Below are 18,291 nucleotides of genomic sequence, written 5' to 3'. Positions count from 1 at the left end.
TAACAGCTCCACCCAGGGGTGCCTCCCGCCTTAAACATTTCGACACTCATTCCTATCTCATTTGTGGCCACTGTGTTTCCCCAAGTAGACATCAAGCCCCCTGAACACCAGGGCCACATCATCTTCTTTAAAGGCCCCATGGTGCCCTTCCAGGATTGAATGCATGCAACTTTTGCTTGCTGGATTGGATTCATCCAGTCCCTGGAGTGAGGCCTGTGAGGCGGCCTCTGAGACTGAGGGGCTCAGGGTCTCCGTGTGAGAGGATGGGGTGCAACCCGTATGCCCGCTGAGCTCCGGGAGGCCGGTGCATCCACCCAAGATCAGGCAGGGCCTGCCGGGGCAAGCACTTAGAAGCTGAGCTGCCATTTGCCGTGGGCACAGATATTCTCCCACTGTTGATGAGGCGGCAACGATCCCGGCAGCCCCGGCAGCTCTGGGTAGGTGCCAGCAGGGGGTAGGAACCCACAGCCATCCTGCTGAGGAGCAAATGCAGCAGGCAGGCCATTTGGGGAGAAGCAGGATCATCTCTGGGGGGCAGCAGGCCCAATGGGCTCCAGCAAGCCGGGAGACTCTCTGAAAATGTCCTTTATGGATACCAGCACCAGGCAGAGCTCATCAGCTGCCCTCAACCAGAGAAAAACGCTCTCTGGGAAGGTCAGGAGCAGTGGCTGGTTGGAAACAAATGTCCTGGCCAAGGGGCCTCATCCTACCCGGCTCTGGGACATGGAGCGGAAAATAGCCTAACTGCTTGGCTTTCCTACTGTGAGCCAGGGCCCAGCAGCAATGTCACTCCCCCATCCCTGAGTGCCGCCCAGACTAGGGGCACAAGGGACTGATGTGGAATCCAAAGGATGAAAAGAGAACAACTGTTTTATTATTTAGAAGTTTAGAGAAGACGGTATGTTTATATAGCTAGCCAGGCATTTTGTTTTCTATCAGCCTCCCCGGGCAGGGGCAGCGAGATTAGGAAGACAGCTGACAGCAAAGGAAAAACCTCCAGCAGAAAAGAGAGGTGGGTTCTTTCCAAGAGGCTCTGAAATGGGAGGATCCTGGGGCAGCCCTCTCCCCAAGCCCTGAAACCAGGCACAGTAACCCGAAGCTGTTCCCCTCAGCCAGCAGGGCAGGCAGAAGAAAACGGTTGGCATTTCCGTATATTTTCCGCGCACACAGGGACTGAGGGCCCGAGTTTCTGAGTGAACCCCCTACTGCTCTAACTCTTAATGGAGTTTGCCCGTGGATGAGGTGGGGTAGGAGGAGAGCCCAGGAGGGCAGGGTTAACTTCTGCTGCAGTTCTGACCTTCTGCGTAAGGAAGAGAAAGAACCATCTGTTTCAGAGCGATCAGGTTGTGAGTTTCACAGATCCAGTGGTTACTGGTTTATAAGGATTCACTATCTCTTTCGCATCGTCCTAGCCCATTATCCCCCCAACCTAACCCGGCACTCCTGCGGGGAACAATATGTTTTTTCCCCTAAGGGCCCCCACAAAAGTTCAGGACTCGAGTGGTAACCCTATCCGATTTGGGGCCCTCCACACCCGGCAGCCTCCCCTCCAACTAAATGGCCATGGCGCTGTAGATTTGGGGACACCGATCTGACCCCTGCGGCCGCTCAGGGCATTCACATGGATTAATCGTCAGCTTCGCCGCTCCGAACTCCAACCTGTCCCCCATTTTTCACAACAGAACAAAGTTGTTGGGTGCCTCCGGCCAGCGTTGGGCAGGCGTTCTCCTCTAGCTGGGAGGAGAGATGCGCTTCGGAGCGCGGTGACCCGAACCTAACGCGGCGGTGCTCGAGGCTAAATACAGACCCCACGGTCGCTCACCCCGGGGACGCCGAGGCGGATGCTGCGGCCGCCACCTGGGGACTCTCCCGCGGGCTCCGCGCACCCCGACCCGCGCTCGGACTTTCTTACCTCTTGATGTAGTTCCTGCCATACAAGATCTGTTGCAGCAAGGTCACCAAGGCGAAGGCGCAGATGAAGATGAAGAGCAAAGTTCGGTTCCCCAACAAATCCCGGCTCGCCGAGGGGTCCGCGTAGCGCATCCTGGCGGCCGCTCGCGCACGGCGGGGCGCGGCGTGCGCCAGGCGCCTGGGGGCCCCCGCAATCACGCGCGGGGCTGCGGGGCCCCCGGGGGCGCGCGGCCCACCAGGCGCCTCTCCGCGCGGTCAGGAGGGTGGGGGACTTCTCCAGGCAAAGTTTCCGGCTGGCGAAGACGGAGCAGGGGCATGCGAGCATCGCCCGCGGCGGGGCGGCTGGCAGAACAGGGCAGGCCTCTGGGAACTCGACAGCGGCCCCGGGCCTTCCCTCCGGATGCCTTTCCCTCCCGGCGTCCGCGCCCGGCAGCCTCCGATTTCCCTGCGGAGGGGCGACGCCAGGTGCCCTGAGCGCGGGCGGCCCCTCCTGCCGAGGTGGCGGCCAATGGGGAGCGGGACACGGGCAAGGTCCGCCTGTGCGCCCGAGAGCGCCGCACACCGCCCCCTCCGGGCGGGCTCCGGATCGGTCTTCGAGCGCAGTGCCCGGCCCTGACGGGCCACGTCCAATCCCCGGGCCCGCAGCGAGGGAGCGCGAAGGTCGGCCTTCAGTTCTGCAGATGGGAGGTAGGGGACAAAACACCCGGACAGTCTGGGTGAAGACAGGCGGGTGATGGAAAGGGGGAGGCGTGGAGCGGAAAATGCCGGGTTTGAATCGTGGAATTTAAAAAGGAGGCAGGAAGGGAAACCGCCGCTGCGGAGCTGAGCGGGCTGGAGGGGAGCATTTGCATGCGGCGCGCAAGGCACCGAGTCACCGCCGCGGCCGCGTCCTCGCGCTCTCGGGGAGATTTCTCCGGAGAAAGCGGAGCAAGGTCAGCCGGGTAGCCCTTCAAGGACGGAGCGCGCGGCTCCTGCATGCTGATGGCCTGCGGGATCGCCCGCCCGCGTCCCGGGCGCCCCACTCCAGCAGGGAAGAGATTCAGGGGCTCTCCGCCAGGGCCACAGGCCTCCACCCACTCCCCAGCCGCAGCTCCCGCCTGTTCGTCAAAGACCTCATTGTCACCGACACACTGGGACCTTGTCTCATCCTTGGAACCACTCGTAAATCTTAGGTCAGGCAGCTGGCCGCCTTCGGGAGCCACTGTCCCCCAAAGCTTTAGTAAGTCACTGTCTAGAAAGGTCTGTGCTTCAAGAGTGCACACCAGGGAAAAATAAACAAAAATGCAATGCCAAAGCCGTACCGCATCAGAGATCCTAACCCCGAACTGTGCTCCCCGCTCCTCCCCTGCCCCCGCACCCCACCCCGCACGCCCAGCCACAGCCCTGGCAGCCTGGCCCTGCGAGTCTCCACCGCCTGGGAGTCACGTGCCCCCGGCGGTCACCACGTAGCCCTCACTGGATGATTCTAGGGCGCCCCTTCCCAGGGCCCTCCAGCCAGTCGGGGAGGTTCTAGAGTCAGGTCGGGGCTTCAGCTTGGAACTTGACTGGAACGCGAATCTCTCAGCAAGAAAAAGAACTTTGACGGTGAAGTGCCCAGACTCCAATATTCTGGTCTCGGCATTTAATAGTTTGCTCTTTGAACTGAAAAGACCAAAGAACACATGGTTAAATCTCATGATTAGGGTTCCACCAATGTCTTGGAATTCGTGCTAAAGTGGACCCTGTGCTATCTATGTATCAAATGCATATTATCCATGAGGTTGCCAGTAGGCGTTTTAGCCAACGAAAGAAATAATACATAAACATTTAGATGGTCCATTATTATTATAATCCCCACATTTGATTGGTGTCTTGCACATCAAAGTGCTTGCTTTTACATGTACTAATGAGTTAGCACCTCCTAGGCTCCGGCTAACCCAGTCTACAGTCAATAGGTTCAAAGCTCAAAGACTGGAATGGAACCCAAGAGGTAGCTCTTTCTCCCACACCCACAGGCAGGGTTGGCTTCCAGGGAGTGGGACCAGTGCCGTGACCCACACCCTCAGCCTTGGCTTAACGTTTCACTCTTACTGTCTCCAAATTCTCAATTTTTGAACAAAGAGGCCCAGTACCTCACTTTGCAATGGGCCACATAAATTATGTAGCAGGTCCAGCACACAGGCTCAAGTCAACAGAGTCCTAGCTCTTCACTTAGTTAGCCCTTGCCCGCAGTGTGCATAAGGTATATCACCATCACGCCAGGCAAGGCACTCTCTTGTTTCCTTTCCTTTCCTGCTTATTCTCCACTCACATCAGGTACCAACACTTATAGCTGTCTTTGGATGCACGCTTCCCTGGAAAAACCAAACGAGTCTATTTTAAAATAATAAATCCAAATTATTCTAAAAATGTACAGCTTGCTGAGTTTTCACAAGTTAAATACACCATGTAATCAGCGCACACAGATCCAGAAACAAAAACATTATCAGTCCCCCAGAATCTCCTGCAGCTTTATAGTTACTACACACTCAAGAATAACCACCGGGCTTCCCTGGTGGCACAGCGGTTGAGGGTCCGCCTGCCGATGCAGGAGACATGGGTTCGAGCCCTGGTCTGGGAGGATCCCACATGCCGCGGAGCGGCTGGGCCCGTGAGCCACAACTACTGAGCCTGCTCGTCTGGAGCCTGCGCTCCGCAACGGGAGAGGCCACAATAGTGAGAGGCCCGCGCACCGCGATGAAGAGTGGCCCCCGCTTAAAAAAAAAAAAAAAAAAAAGAATAACCACCATTTGACTTCTAACACCAAAGATCAGTGTTTCCTTTTCTTGCATTTTATGGAAGATGGAAACGGCATCATATATTTTATGTTCTTTCATGTCTGGCTGCCTTTGCCCACCATTGACTGTGAGATTCATCCCTGTTGTGTGGTAGGCAGAATTCTAAGATGGCCCCCAAGATTCCTCATCCTCTCTTGTACTCGCAGCCTCTCCCAGTTATTCAACTGAACATTAATCTAGGTGCTGCTGTAAAGGCATTTTGCAGATGTAATTAAGACCCAAATCAGTTGGCTTTAAGGTATGGAGATTGTTCTCAGTGGGCCTGATCAAGCCCTGAAAAAGGATGGGGCTTTTTCTGGTGAAAGGGAAATGAAGTATGAGAGGAATTGACACAAGGGAAATTCTTCATTGTTGGGTTTGAAGATCGAGGGGTCCACATGGATACAGACGGCCTCTAGGAGCTGACATTGGCTCCTGGTGACAGGCAGCAAGGAAATAGGGACCTCAGTCCTCCAGTCACAAAAAAAGGGCCCGAATGCTGCCAACAGCCCAAATGAACTTGGAAGAGGATCCTGAGCTTCAGCACCTTAACTTCAGCCTGTGAGGCCCTCAGCAGAAAACGCAGCTACACCGGGCCCAGATTTCAGACTAGCACAGCTGTGAGCTGGTAAGTGTGTGTTGATTTCAGCTGCTAGGTTTGCGGCAATTTGTTTCACAGCAACAGCAAACTAATGCCTTGTGTGTTAGAGTTTAGTTTATAGTATGCCATTGTTGGACTGTAGTGCAACATGTTTATCCATTCTCCTGTTGACAGACGTCCGCGTAGCTGCAGCCATGAACGTTCCGGTGCATGTCTTTTCGTGAATATATGCGTGCGTATCTGTTGGCCATCAGGGTTTAGAAGTGAGATTGCTGGGGCATGGAGTACTTATGCTCAGCTTTAGTGACTACTGCTAAACAGTTTCCAAAGGGATAAGTTATTTTTTCATAGGCAATTTATTCAGACTTGCCATGACCTAGTAAGGACCTGGTCCCATCCTAGCTGATACTAACTAGCTAATCTAATAGCAAAAAGCCCACCAAGCCAAGAGCCAAAATAGTCAAGAGAAAATAACAGCTTTAAACCCTGGATACTGTCTCTCCTCAATGGCCTGGTCACCTGCATGAATCAGCAGCGAAGAATATTGATGCTGGCATTAGCCATAGATAGAATCTCGTGGCAGTAGAGTGGGCCCTCCATATCCACAGGTTCCACATCCTCAGATTCAACCCACCAGGGATTGAAAATATTTGGAAAAAAATCCAAACTTCAGAAAGTTCCAAAAAGCAAACTTTGAATTTGCTGTGTACCGGCAATTATTTACATAGCATTTAAACTGTATTTACAACTGTTTACATAGCATTTACATTGTAGTAGGTAATATAAGCAATCTAGAGATGTGCATAGGTTTTATGCAAATACTATGCTATTTTATGTAAGGGACTTGAGCACTGGTGGATTTTGCTGTCCACTGGGGCCCTGGGACTTATATATGGGAGGTATTTGGATCGCTTGATACTCTGCAGACGATTAGCAATAGTCCAGATCTCTGCTGACACTGCTTTTCTGATCCTAATGGCATTTTAAACCTGTCTCCACAGGAAGTCAAAGAAGTGTCTTTCAGGGAGATCACCTCTGTGCTGTGTGACCGCCTGGGGGGGTGGGATAGGGAGGGTGGGAGAGAGGGTGATGCAAGAGGGAGGAGATGTGGGAGCATGTGTGTATGTATAACTGATTTAGTTTGTTGTAGAGGGAAAACTAACACACTATTGTAAAACAATTATACTCCAATAAAGATGTTAAAAAAAAAAAAAAAATAGGTAGAAAACTTAAAAAAAAAAACAAAAAAAAAAAAAGAAGTGTCTTTCACATACACACAATCGCAAGCATCTGTGATGGAGTCAGAGGCTGAAGATCTTGAAACATGGAGGTCTGCAGTCCCTGTTGTTTCTATTAATGGAAACATGGTTCTATTTTAAGCCAAATTGATATTCTGATTGTAGAATTGCAGCAAGTACTCAGAAGGCCTTGCAAACAAAAGAGTAAACACATGGAGAACGGGTCCCTTTGCCAGATTCAGCGAACACCATTTTTATATCCTAATTGCCGGGAATGGGGACAGCTGCATCATTGTTTAAAACACACACTCATGCACAATTAAGCCAAGAATAAATGTCAACACTGGCACAATCTGCTAAATAACTGATAACTGATGGGCATTACTCATGCTGTGAGCATTGTCTCCAATAGAAAATGGAAAGATTCCTATTTTGAAAAGATCTTAGAGGTTTCTACTGGTTTAGGAAAGCTGGGTTTACCAAGGGGGAAAGGGGGGCGTGGGATGAATTGGGAGATTGGGATTGACATATACAGACTATTGATACTATGTATAAGATAGATACTAATGAGAACCTACTGTATAGCTCAGGGAACTCTACTCCGTGCTCTGCGGTGACCTAAATGGGAAGGGAATCCAAAAAGGGGGGGACATATGTATACATATAGCTGATTCGCTTTTCTGTACAGTAGAAAGTAACACAGCATTGTAAAGCAACTCTACTCCAATAAAAAATTTAAAAAAATACATCCACTATAAAAAAAAAAGTCCCTTATCAGATATATAATTTGCAAAACTTTCCTCCTGTTGTATGGGTTGTCTTTTTACTCTCTTGATTTATTTTTCCTTTAAAACAAAAGGTTTTTAATTTTGATGAAAAAAATGAAAAAGAAAGCTGGGTTTTATAACAAACGGCACAACTGCAGCCTGCCAGATTATGTAAGTGGCATTCCACCCATGTGTTCAAGGAGTTGGTGATAAGAACATGCCGTTCTTGTGCATCTTTATATTTGTATGAACAAGGCAGATTTGTGGTTTGGGCACACTGTGTCTGGGATGAGGGTGTCTTGTGGCCACTGACTAGAAATGCCCAGGGATGGCCTCGTAATCCAGAGAGCCAGGGTTTGCCACTTGCATGGGCAGCTTCAGACGCTGGACTCTGTGCCATCAGTCTTGTTTTCAATAAATTATTATTATAGACTGTAACTATAACTTAAACTCCTTGTTCAGTTCCCTCATGAAGTACGAATTTTGTTCTAAATAATTTATGAAATAATCTTGAACATGGATATGAAGTCACCTTTTGGCCTTCACATCTCCAACCTGAGAAACACCCTTCTTCTGTCTCAGCACCACCTCCCAGGTATCAACTGAAAGAAAAATGCACAACATGAAGTTGTGAGTTAAGTTTTATTCGGGGACCTTACTGAGGACTATAGCTCAGACAGCGCTGAGGAACTACGCCAAAAAGGTAAGGGAGGAGCCAGGATACATGAAATTTTTTTTTGCTGGAAAAAACATGTAGTCAAACATCAAAAGATGACTGCTAATCACAAAGAACAGACATCTCAAGTTAATGATTTTAGTGCTTTTCTATGTCTGGGAAGATGCAAGAATCTGGGATCACTTGAAAATCTTCTTTAGATACACATCTTAACTATCTAGGGGCCAGTATATCCAAAGCACAGAATGCTTCCTGGTTTTTTCCATCTTGAATTTTCTTCAGGGCTCACTGTTGGTGGGTGACTGCAGTGGCTAATGGCTTTATCCTTGTAGAACTGGAAAGGTGGGCAACATTTTTTGTTTACACAGGTACTCCTCTCCTGCACTTGTCCCAGTTTATCCAGTTTGCTTCAAAAGGTAGAGACGTTATTATTATTCCATAATAGTTTATGCATCCAGGGCATTGCAGTGCAGAGAGATCCGTTTCTACCTCGGGCATGTCATATTCCCACAGATAGAAACAGCTACACGGTTTATAATAAGGTCACTCAGAACACTTTTAGAGGGAATTCCCTGGCGGTCCAGTGGTTAGAACTCTGCACTTTCACTGCCGAGGGCCCGGATTCAATCCCTGCTCGGGGAACTAATATCCCACAAGCCTTGCAGCGCAGCCAAAAAACGGACACATTTAGATGACATGGTGGCCAAAAAGGGACCTGGCATCTCCTTTGCTCACCTTAAAGGCAGAGTCCTGGGGTAGAAACATTGGGATCAGGTCCTGTCCTTTGAGGAAGAGCACTGACGAATTCAGCTGAATGTTTTTCATTACAACCCAGGGCTGGCCCCGAGTCACATTTTGCTGCTGTTCTGTATAATGCTGGAATTTCAAAACATGCCTATCAATGTAGCTGCCTAGAAATGTTTAATGTTCCTTAGGTACCTGAGAAATGGAAAGGGATGACTGCTGCCCTGTGATCATCCATTTCTAAAGCACCAGGGGAGGTTCCCAGCCCTAACGCCACAGCCACAGCAGAGCACATGTCATTTGCCCACCGTCCTGGGTCCTAAAAGCTCCAGATGTTCAGTAGCCGTGATGGAGGTGCTCCCACGTTCTTGGTATTGTATGACATGCCAGGGAAACGAGATCAGTAAGTCATAGTCTGTGCCCTTAAAGGAGCTCACAGCGCAGTGAGGACAGACACAGAGCACCCTAGAGCAGGATACGTGTGACCGTAAACCCAAATCGGGGTGTCAGGGGTGGGGAGGCGGGCAGGGGCCGAATGGCAAGGAAGATGTCCAGAGGAGGTGGTGTTTGACACGAATTGAGACAGCTAAGGAGGTTGGCCAGGTAGAGCACTGGGACGAGGCGTGCTGGGCAGAGGAGCCATGTGGGCAGCAGCGACGTGGCACAGCTGGCTCAGTGTGGCTGGAGACGAGGCTGGGGGGTGGCAGGAGCCCAGGGAGCTGGGACTTCATCCACGGAACTATTGCAAGATTTTAAGTAGGGGGATGATATGCTCAGATTTGCATTTTAGATAAATCCATCTGCAGGTTGGTGGAGAACAGTCTGAGGGAGAAATGCCTGCACAGACACGGATGTGACAGCTTACCTTCCTGCTCCCTGCCAACACCAGACCCCTCCCCGCTGCTGCAGCGCCCCACACCCCATCGGCAGGCAGCCCCACCATGGATCTCTCATTACTGTACCAACTTGAGAAGGCATTCTCTGCCCCTTCCAGGGGAGCAGGCAAGGAGTAGAGGCACAGGCTCACTGCTTCATGAAAGCTGTCACGGTAGTCAGCGCTTCACCATCCAGCTCGTTTGCTATTCATGGAAATCGGTAAGCATGCTCGGCGCAGGTCCACTGTACACTGGGACAGCTCAGAGCCTGTCTCTGATACACTTTTTTTTTTTTTTTTTTTTTCACTTTCCAGGGCTCCCTCCGGTTCCTGGTACAAAAGCACTCTCTTCTCCCTCCCTTTTAAAGCCCTGCTCTTGGGAAAGGCTCTGATAGCTTTCCTTCAGTGCTCCTGATGGAAGGAAATTTAATGTGAAGTATCATCTGTGCCTGTAACAAAGGCCAGTCCCAGGAGAGCTGCACAGGGAGTACTGGAAAGAAACCTTCAGGTGAGCAGCACCTTGACCACATCCTCCTGTGTCTTCAATGCAGTCTAATGGAGAGTGGTTTTCTGGAGGAACATGGATCTGATGTTATAATCGGAATTCGTGGAAACAGGATTCTTTAAAGGAAACTTCTTGTAATGTTTTCTTGTCAATACTTTCATATGAAAAACAACAGGATTGATGTATTCTGCCTGAAGACCCTGAAAGCAGAGCCTCATCCACAAGCATAGTCACCAGTAGGATGGCCTGGCCTTGCTATGTGGTGGGTTTGCCCAGACCGTTGTTACTTACAGGCCAAGCAGATGGTGCTGTATACGAGGGGTCAGCAAGCTTTTACTGGAAAGGCCAGATTCTGTAGGCGTCATGGGCCATACCCCTGCTGTTGCAGGCAGCTCTGCCGTTGCCCAATACAGAAATGAATAGGCATGACCAGAGTTGGCCCACAGGCTGTAGGTGGCTGCCCCTGGTCCATATCATGTGATAGGCAGAGCCCTATGTAAAAGTCCTACTCCACTGACATAAAGAGTCACTGTAAAAGGCATTCCCCTGCGTTCAGGCATTATGTCTACAAAGGCCTGATAGATTATAACATGTTAATCCATTATCCATTGTCAACAGGTTAGCACAGATTCATTTATCCTTGAAGTGCAGCCTGGAGATCACAGGATGACAGTCCCATGCATAGAATGCCCTCTAACTTTGACCAACTGTACCATAAATACATGTCCCTGGTCATCAGGAACCACTGAGCATGAATATGGGCTGCTTGATGAGACTCCATCTCACTTCTGGAGATAATAAATCTTGTGTCTTGAAGGTCAGTGCACCAGTTAAGAGCTTTTGAGTAAAATAACAGGAGCCATAGGGAAATTTATGTTCCCACATAACAGAAAAACTAGAGGTGGGGTGGGATCAAAAATTGGCTAACCAGTATTTCTAGAACCCAGGTTCTTTCTATCTTTAGCTCTGCCATGTAAAGTATAGGCTTCTTCCTAAGCATGGCTGTCCTCATGGTTATATAGTGGCTGTCAGCAATAATTGAGACATTAGCAGGACAGAGAGAGAAAGAGAGAGAGAGGAAGAAAGAGAAAGACACTCTCCTCCAACCTGGGACCCATAATAATCCCTGGACGGGTGCCACGCACAAGATTGGCTTACATCTGGGTCGTTGAACCAATCACTGACAAGGCAATGGTGTTATCATAGTTGGCTTAGTCTACTAAGAACCCTCCCCAAGAGCTGGGGTCAATTCCAGAAACCACATTGCTGCTACAGAGTTGAAGATGGAATGAATGTTGGAGAGTCAATCCCCGTGTCCACCAAGAGCAGCATTTTTTTTTCACTTATGTTTCCCTTTTCCTCTTTTTACTAGGACACTGTTGCTGTGACCAAGTAGTGCTGAGAAAAAAGAAATGAGAGAGTAGGGACCGGTGCCCCTTCAACATCCCAGAAATGCCATTTCAGAACCATGTATAGCATCACCCACGGCTCTGTCTCCTGTCCATCCCACCAACCCCCAACACATGTTACTGGTTTACTGGTGCTACACCCATGACTACAGTCACCAAGCTCATAGGAAAAGAGAGAAGCCAGGCAACAGGTCGGCCAACTTACAAGTGAGGACGCAGATTATGTTTGTTTTCTGAACGCTCTGGTGTTTGGCTGCAAAGCCTGCCAGGCGGGAGAGAGTGGCTGACAGTGGCCTGGAGTGTGGGGGTGCTGTTGGATGGTGGGAGAGATCTAGGGATGCGGAGTCAGAAGGTGACACGCTTTAGGTCGCAGCTCTGTGAGCTCAGGAGAGACAGCTACCTTCTCTAGCCCACTGGTATCCTCATATGTAAACCGGAAAATATAATACCTACCCCTCAAAGGAGGAGTCTGTGAAGATCAAATGTAAAGCTGTAAGAGCATTTTGTAAACTATACATCTGTACAGCTCTAGACAGCAGTATTTACTATGGCTGGAGATAGAGGGAGAGTTGAGTCTTAATGAATTTGTGAAGGCGGTCAGGAATCCCAGGAGGCTTTCCTCTTCCCCCATCAGCTCTTGACCCCTCACACCCCCCAGCATCCCCACTGGACCCCAGACCACGATCTGCCCCCTTCACTCTCCTCCCACCAAAGATTACCTGTCTTGTGTCTCACTACACACCTGAAGCTGACGCAAGGAAGTATGGAATCATGGAAAGAGCATGATCCGAAGCATCAAAAACCTGAATCCTAGGTCTGGCTCTGCCATTAACTGGCCGTCTGAATTCAGGCTTGATTAGCCTGTTGGCAACCTTGGACTTTGTGCCTATAAAAGAAAAGAGAGCTCTGGTTTTTAAAACTTTTTCCAGCATTAAAATCCTGGCTTCAAAGCAAAAGGGTGTTCTGTGTTCTTCATCCATCCCCTTGCGCCCCTTCTCAGCCCAAATGGCATTCCCTAGGCACCCTCATAGAAAGGCATGGGCTTACTGAAGCATAGTTTGAAAACACTGGGCTAAATGATTCCCCAAGGTCCCATTCATCTTTAAAATTCTCTAACTCAGTCTCTACTTCTAAGATAAAAGCCTTCATGCTAATGTGAGAAGTAATATAATATAATATAATATAGTATGATATAATATAATATAATATATTAGTACCCCTACTAGAATCATTTGTATTTGAGTAGGAATTCTCATAGCTGTATAATCTTATGAATTAATACATAAAGATAGAATTTCAGGCACCATGTGTGTGAAAGAGCTAGTTGGGAGACCCCCTGGATCCCCTGTGATCATACGACGTGGGTCGTCCATTCAGCTTTCCTGTAGGGCCTAATCTTTTGAAGTGGTTAATGGTATTTTTCAGGCTGGTGAGTGACAATTTGGCTTCCCAACAGCTCCTTGGTTAACGGTGAGGCCCAAGGAGAACAAGGAAAAGCCATCATGTCTTTCACGGGGGGAATATGAGTTAGAATCAGGTTCAGCACTGAGGGACAGAAATCCTATAAAGTTATACATTCTTTTCTATTATATAACAGACATCCAACAGCAATCTAGGGCTAGGAGAATGGCTTCATTCAAAAAAGTCTTTGAAGATCCAGGCTCCTTCTAGCTCATCACTTTAATATTCCAAGGAAGTAGCTCTGGTCCTCATCTTCCAAAATAGACACCAGAGCTCCAGCCATCAGATCTAAGGTCCAGTTAACAAGATGAGGAAAGGGATAAAGAAATGGAGGTCTTTCTCCATTTAAAGACATTCTCTGGGGGTAAGGGAGGGAGGGATAAATGGGAAGATTGGGATTGACACATAGACACTACAATATATAAAATACATAACCAATAAGGACCTACTGTATAGCACAGGGAACTCTACTCAATAATCTGTAATGGCCTATATGGGAAAAGGATCCAAAAAAGAGTGGATATATGTATATGTAAATAGATTCACTTTGCTTTACACCTGAAACTAACATAACTTTGTAAATCATCTATACTCCAGTAAAAAATTTTTTAAAAAAGACATTCTCTGAAGTTTCACATAACACTTCTGCTCACATCTCATTAGCTAACCTGAGTTTTGTAGTCAACCTAAATAAAAGGGAAGCTGGAGGAAATCACCTTCTAGATGGGAGAAGAAGGAAGGATGACCTACGACTGCTGGTGGGTCCGCCACAGGGAAGGGTCAATGATCCTCAGAATTTCAGTTCTGGGATTTCAACACTGACCCAGGCTCTTGGGAATTTTACTTGGATACCTTCAGATTCTTAAACAGAATTTTTGAGTGTCATTAGAATAGACTCAGATGAGATCTGCGTAAGTAATAATGAGTATGAACTTTCAAAATACATTTGTACTAACTGTATGCTACCGAGTTCCTATTTTCTTTTTAACCTTTTAAAAAAGTGTAACATATGTACAGAAAAGTGTAAAAGTCATGGTGTACGGCTCCATAAATTATCACAAAGTGAAGACACCCAGGTAACTACCACTAAGAAAAAAAGAGAAACCACCAGCACCCAGAGCCCTCCCTGTGCTGCCCCCAATCCAATCTGCTCATCTGGAATCCTTCCCTTTTCTCCCTTTTTCTTTGCAGCTCTGTCCTGGCCCCATCTTCTCTTCTGCTTTCCTCATTTCCCGGGCGTAGACCCTGGGCTCTGAGGCTGGGCCAGCCACTGCCTGGAGCTGCAGCCCTCCTGGCGGGGGGATGGTGACACCGGGGAGGGAATTCTGAACTGCCCACAGTCCTGTAGCCGACCAGGTGCTTTTTTGGCCCCGGGGAAGCCTGGTTCTTTCCCAGACTCGCTGTCCTCCTCACTAATACTTGTCTCAGCCTCACCAGAATGTTTCCTAAACAGATGCACAAATACCAACCTTATGACACTTGCTAATAAAAACAGTTCCCTCAGCAGGATTACGTTCCAACAGTGCCTAATAATAACTGCAGACATGAGTGAGGAAATCACTAGCCGTGCATAGTGTGTGGGACCCTCTGGAACCAGATGGAATGTGAAACAGTCAGGGCCAAGGCAGTGTCTGCAGCCAGGGCAGGGGCGGGGCTGGAAACCGGTCACCTGGCCGGATGAGGAGGGCAGTGGACCAAAGTCAGGCCCGATACTGGCCACATGAGCAAAGCTGGGCAGCTCATGCCATCATCCAACAAACACCATGTGGACATGAAACAGGTGCCTAGTGATACCCGGGCATGGGCTCAGAAACCCATGGGAGTTTCAGAGGAAAACTCCTCACCCTTCCTGAGATGCTCAGACATTGATTTAGAAGGAGTCAGCTCGTTCCTCATATTATAAACATGAGACTGACAAGCAAGTAACCCAGGAGAGGAGGCCCAGGGACACGTCCAGAGTGACGTGCAGAGGACAAGGAGGAGAAGCTTCCCTGAGAGGTGGTTTGGCCCCGTGGTTCCTCCACGGAATGCTCTCTCTGTCTGCCCTCCTCACCTTGATCCACTCTGTCCCTGCCCCTTCCCTTCTCCACGAAGCTCTGTGAAACAGCAGCAGCAAGAGTACTGAGTGCTCACCGTGTGTGAGCGCTGTCCATAGTGCTTCCCCGGTGTTAACTCATTTTATCTGCATAGTCTTATGAGGTAGGACCTATTATTATGCCCATACACAGGAGGGCACGGAGGCACAAAAGGTTAAGTGACTTGTCCAAGGTGACACGGTGAGGAAGATGGGATCTGACCCTAGGCCATCTGGTTCTAGAGCCTACCTTTCTTCTGCTCCAGCCGAAATCTAACTCACGCTGCAGGGTGCTGGCTCCCTAGAGCCCTGCGTCGTCTTCCAAGCCCTCAGAACCCCAGGGCCCAGGGCAGGGGTGTGTCGACTCAGCGCTTGGTGCTGTGACTCGCTGCCTCCCCTCCACCTCACCTCCTGTCACCGTGCTGGAAGATTCGCACACCCAGCCTCTGGCCAGCCTCGCAGGCCTTCACCCCGCTGGGCTCACACGCTTCTCCCCACTCTGCCCGGTGGTCCCCAGTGCCGTGCAAGGCAGAAGCTAGGGCTGGCTGAGAGCTTGGGCGCTGGAGTCACACCGCCTGGGTTCTACTGCCAACCCAGCCAGTCACCAGTTTTGTCCCCTCAGATTAGATTCTTGACCTCTCTGAGCCTCAGTTTCTTTATTTATGAAATAGGCTAATAAAAGAAACTACCTTCCAGAATTATAGTGAGGAGTGAGAGTAGGCATACCAATTGCTTAAAAGGGAGCCGGTTGCACAGGAAGTATTTAGGAAACCTTGTCACGCAGACTCTGAAACCGTAAAATCAGAAATTCCACTTTCTAACTACAACTTACTGTTTTCCATTCCTTTTTTTTAATGGTACACGGGCCTCTCACTGTGTGGCCCCTCCCGTTGCGGAGCACAGGCTCCGGACGCGCAGGCTCAGCGACCATGGCTCACGGGCCCAGCCGCTCCGCGGCATGTGGGATCTTCCCGGACCGGGGTATGAACCCGTGTCCCCTGCATCGGCATGCGGATTCTCGACCACTGCGCCACCAGGGAAGCCCTGTTTTCCATTCTTAAAGATCTCCTGCCCCCAATAGGCTACTTGGCTGCATTAGTGCCCAAAGGGTGCTGGAGTCCCCATTCCCAGGGTACCAGCCACCTCCTGGCTTCTTTCCTACTTTGCTCAGACCCCATGGTCAATCACTTTACTGACATCCTTATAATTACCCACAATTTCCTCATACTTGATCTGTGTCTGTTAGAATTAGGTTCAGTGGCGTATAATAGAAAACTCAAAATAGCAGTTCTTAAGGTCATCAGAGTTTATTTTTCTCTCACATGAAAGGAATCCAGAGGTAGTTAGCCCCGAGGTGGGATGGTGGCTCTAAGTGGATGGGGGACCCATGCTCTTCTCTTACTGTTCACATGTTGCCTCATAGTCCAAGATGGCTGCGTGAGCACCAGCCATGGTGTCTATGTTCCAGACAGCATAACGGAGGAAGGAAGAGGAGGGGAGAACAAAAGGGAGAGCCCCAGCAGTCTACCCTCCTGCTCTGGAACCTTCCCATCCAGTGCCTTCCTCTTACCTCTCATCGGCCAGAACCCGATCACATAGCCACACCTAGTTGCTGCTTACTTCCTGCTCCAAATAAAAGGGAGACGGGGAGGATGGTCCTCCTGCTGTACAGTGCTTGCCCGGCCAATGCACAGCCAGTGAGGACTTCACCATCCACTTCTGCTTCCAGGCTGTCCCCACTGCTGCAGAAAACGACCCAGTCATGCTGACAGGGAAGTCTGTGGACGTGTGGCTTCCAGCCCCACTCCTCAACAAGGCCATGTCCCTCTCTTTTGCATGCCTCGTTGCAATTTTTCCAAGCATTCAATTATTTTCCTGAAACCCTCTTCCCGCCCCTGTTCCCAGCCTTGGTCTTGCCTCCCGACCTCCCGCTCATCTGTCCCTCTTGTTTCTCTGAAGCTGCTCCAGCTCCAACCAGGAGGGGACTGTGCCCAGGCAAGGGTAGACGCCCTCTCTCCCTGAGTCCCACAGTAGCGCGCAGCACAGAGCCGAGCGCACAGTCAACAGAAACAGACAATGAGAGCGAAGGCGCTCATGGCTAAGGGCTTAATCCCTACACGCTCCCGGGATGCTCCATCCAGAGGAGGCCCTGAGCAGCCTGACCGGGGCCGTCTCAGGGATAGGGTTCCCCCCAGCAGCCCCTCAGCCCCTCCTCTGAGCCGCTGATGAGCCTCGGAATAGAGAGAGTCCCCCTGCAGGAAGCTCGGAATCTGGCTCCTGCAGCTTCCTTCGCCCGGACACTCTCGCCATCCCCAGGCTCAGACCCCACTGGCACGTGGGCACCGGACACTTCCTCTGCCTCTCAACAGAGGGAAAGCGCCTCGAGAGAGAAAGCCAGGGTTCCCCCAGGGTCAGGGTACTGGGTCCATATTCTTGTGAAAACGGCCCCCTTGCGTTCTTGGCTGCTGGTAAGGGGCAGTGTGGGTGCAGACATCCCTGGGTTTAGGGCCTGACTGAGCTCGCCGCCCTGCTCTTCAGTAGACGGAGGGGAAGTGAGAGGGGCACTGGCCTTCGAAGCCCTGCAGCCCCTCCTGCTCAGAGCCTCAGATCCGGCTGGGCCTGGCGCCTGGGCCTGGGGTGCTGAGCTGAGGGTTCACACACTGTTCCCAGGGCGCCGACGGCACCCTCCCTCCTCCCCTCTCATCCGGGCTCATGAGCACTTGGGTCAGGAAATCGCTCAGCAGCTAAGGTTCCTACTTGGTGTGAAAAGTCTGACTTAGAGGTTGCTATAAAAAGGAACAGAAATAACAGATGTACCTCTTGGTCTGTCTTTATGTTCCCTGCTTCATTTATCACACACATCTTGCAATAGCTACTCATTTTCACATTTTCCTCAGTCACTTCCTCCTCCAGCATGAATTACTTAAAATAACAACTGCCACTGGGGGTCAGCCTCATAGCTGTGCAGAGCAGGCAGCTGCTCCGGGAGAAGCCTCAGGTGACCTTCGCCCACCGCGGTACCCACTGCCTCTCCGGCCTCTCAGCAGCCAGAGGCAGCGCTGAGTAAGGAGGCCTGGGGACTCCCCTCCCACTTCAGAGGCTGGGAAGACTTTGGAAACTTTCCTGAGGTCAAGGCTGGCTAAGAGAGCAAGAGAGAGCAGAACACAGACTGTCTGGTATGGAAGGAACACCTGACCAGAGATGGGACCTGGGTTGCCGTCCAATATACTCTGTCA

The 18,291-nt window shown here is 50.1% G+C and overlaps 1 protein-coding gene and 1 long non-coding RNA gene across 9 annotated transcripts in view; one reads left to right on the top strand and one right to left on the bottom strand.

Moving 5' to 3' along the window:
* The window catches only part of ST8SIA5 (ST8 alpha-N-acetyl-neuraminide alpha-2,8-sialyltransferase 5), a 78,643-nt gene extending 74,001 nt beyond the window's left edge, over nt 1–4,642 (bottom strand). For all 3 annotated transcript variants that reach the window (XM_059041003.2, XM_059041005.2, XM_059041007.2), the window contains exon 1: nt 1,913–4,642. In XM_059041003.2, the coding sequence (XP_058896986.1) occupies nt 1,913–2,043 (131 nt within the window). In that variant the 5' untranslated portion in view covers nt 2,044–4,642. The remainder of the gene's footprint in view (nt 1–1,912) is intronic.
* LOC131742783 (uncharacterized) lies at nt 2,133–12,476 on the top strand. Of its 6 annotated transcripts, none has more exons than XR_010836945.1 (7): nt 2,133–2,598; nt 7,895–8,015; nt 8,924–9,103; nt 9,539–9,827; nt 9,922–10,114; nt 10,730–10,928; nt 11,484–12,476. It is a non-coding gene; the product is annotated as an uncharacterized lncRNA (long non-coding RNA). The 6 variants fall into 6 exon arrangements; XR_010836942.1 differs by having other exon boundaries at nt 2,135–2,598; nt 8,924–9,086; XR_010836943.1 differs by lacking the exon at nt 2,133–2,598 and adding an exon at nt 6,561–6,637 and having other exon boundaries at nt 8,924–9,086.
* The last annotated feature ends 5,815 nt before the right edge of the window (nt 12,477–18,291 follow it).

Source organism: Kogia breviceps, chromosome 15, assembly GCF_026419965.1.
Source record: "Kogia breviceps isolate mKogBre1 chromosome 15, mKogBre1 haplotype 1, whole genome shotgun sequence".
NCBI classification, from domain to species: Eukaryota; Metazoa; Chordata; class Mammalia; order Artiodactyla; family Physeteridae; genus Kogia; species Kogia breviceps.
Note: the sequence above shows the minus strand (reverse complement) of the source record. Positions and strands in the feature narration are given on the sequence as shown.